We start from the raw sequence: 1,660 nt of genomic DNA, 5'->3' as shown, positions 1-1,660 counted from the left end.
TTTTTGTGTTACTTTTAGTAAGCAATCCCTGAGAACAGTTACTTTAACTTGTTTTTATTGAAGTATCTTCACAAATAGAGGAGTTTGCATGTCTCGGGTGGGCGGGAGAAGCGTTCTGCAAAGCCATCGCTTTTGGTGATACATGAGGTTCTAGTGTTGCGGATTTCTCTGCTCGCTCTTCCTTTTTTTTCTTTTTTTTTTTTTTTTTTTTTTTAATTCCCCACATAATTTTAAGGATTTTTGCACTTTGCAACCTTCGGATCCCTCCAGCAACCGCTTCCTTCAGGAAAGAGGTATTAGATTTCCAGGTTAGCTTTTGGTATTGGCAAGGGAGGGCAGGGGGCTGAGCGAATCATCCTTTTTCCCCGTGGTTGCATTTTGGTTTGTGCCCAAGGAATCTCTGGATCCTCTCAGTGTGTGAAATGGTTAAATCCAAGAAAGAAAAAAACAAAAAACCAAAACAAAACAACAACAAAAAAGAAAACAACAACAACAAAAAAGAAAATAATAAAAAAAAAAAGAAACAGAAGACCAGAACAGAGCAGCCTCTGCCAATGGGGGGAAGGTGATCTCTGCTTTCTTTCCTTCTTCTCTCCCGAGTCCCCGTGCTGCGGCCAGACCCTGCCAGTGAGCATGGCGGGGGCCGGGGCTCACCCAAACCGTTCCCGCACCAGCAGCATCAGTTTTTTCTTGCCTTTGTAGATTTGTTTGAGATTGTCAATGAACTGGGCAAACTGTATGTGCCCGTCCTGTGCCAGGAGGAAGGTCTCCCTGGCCTTGCTGAGGAACTCGATGAACTCCCCGTAGTGCCGCGGGCTGATGTGGGTGAGCCTGGAGTGGGTGGTGTTGATGTAGGCGCTTATCGTCGCGTCCAGCAGCTGTCGCAGGGGGGCTTTGTCGGTGGACATCAGCTTCCCCGAGTTCCTGCGGCCGGGGATGCCGGCCAGCCCTGGGGCAGTCATGGTGCAGCGGCGAAGGATGTCCGAGAGCACTGTGGCACAGTGCACGCTCTTCACCACCAGTGGGATGATGGCCGCCAGCTCGTTTTTGCCCAGAGAGTGGCTCAAGGCGCAGGCCCAGAGCACGTCATTGATGGCCGGGTGCGTGTCCTGGTTGTAGGCCAGGTTGAGATGCGTCATGGCCAACGAGGCCAGTTTGAATGCCCGGAGTGGGTAGCCCCGGTGCTCCATGTAGCGGGCAATGGTGAAGAGCTGGGTGTAGGTCATGCCGGTGGAGGCAGCATCGATGACAATCTGGTAGGCTGTCTCGAAGGCGATGTGGTCCTTCTCACAGAGGGTCAGGGCAGACAGGGCGCAGTTCTGTGGGTCCTTCATGGCACACTGCAAGGCCAGGGTGCGGGCGCAGCTGGCCAGCTCTTCCCGCTGTGGGTAGTCCAGGCTCAGGCGCGGGATGGTGTTGTGGGACATCACCGTGGCTGCCACAATGCTGGTGGCTTCCGTGGGAGTGAACAGCGAGTACCAGCTCTGCAGGATGCTCACCAGGGCCCTCACCCCTGCAAGAAAATACTGGGGTCACAGCACAGCCCTGGAGCCTGGCTCGGATCACGGGGCTCCTCCGAGTCCCCGGGGGCCTGGAGTCAGGGCAAAGCCACTCCATGGCAGTGCTGAGCTGCTGCCTCTGCCCCAACAGGGACAGGGCA

At 54.2% G+C, this 1,660-nt stretch overlaps 1 protein-coding gene across 1 annotated transcript in view; it reads right to left on the bottom strand.

Moving 5' to 3' along the window:
- Positions 1-228: 228 nt before the first annotated feature.
- The window catches only part of LOC104620027 (zinc finger SWIM domain-containing protein 5), a 21,620-nt gene continuing 20,188 nt past the window's right edge, over positions 229-1,660 (bottom strand). Inside the window, exon 13 of the mRNA XM_010286103.1 lies at positions 229-1,513. Coding sequence (XP_010284405.1) covers positions 651-1,513 — 863 coding nt within the window. The 3' untranslated portion in view covers positions 229-650. The remainder of the gene's footprint in view (positions 1,514-1,660) is intronic.

Source organism: Phaethon lepturus, unplaced genomic scaffold, assembly GCF_000687285.1.
Source record: "Phaethon lepturus isolate BGI_N335 unplaced genomic scaffold, ASM68728v1 scaffold38514, whole genome shotgun sequence".
NCBI lineage: Eukaryota > Metazoa > Chordata > Aves > Phaethontiformes > Phaethontidae > Phaethon > Phaethon lepturus.
This window is presented reverse-complemented; position numbering and strand designations above follow the sequence as displayed.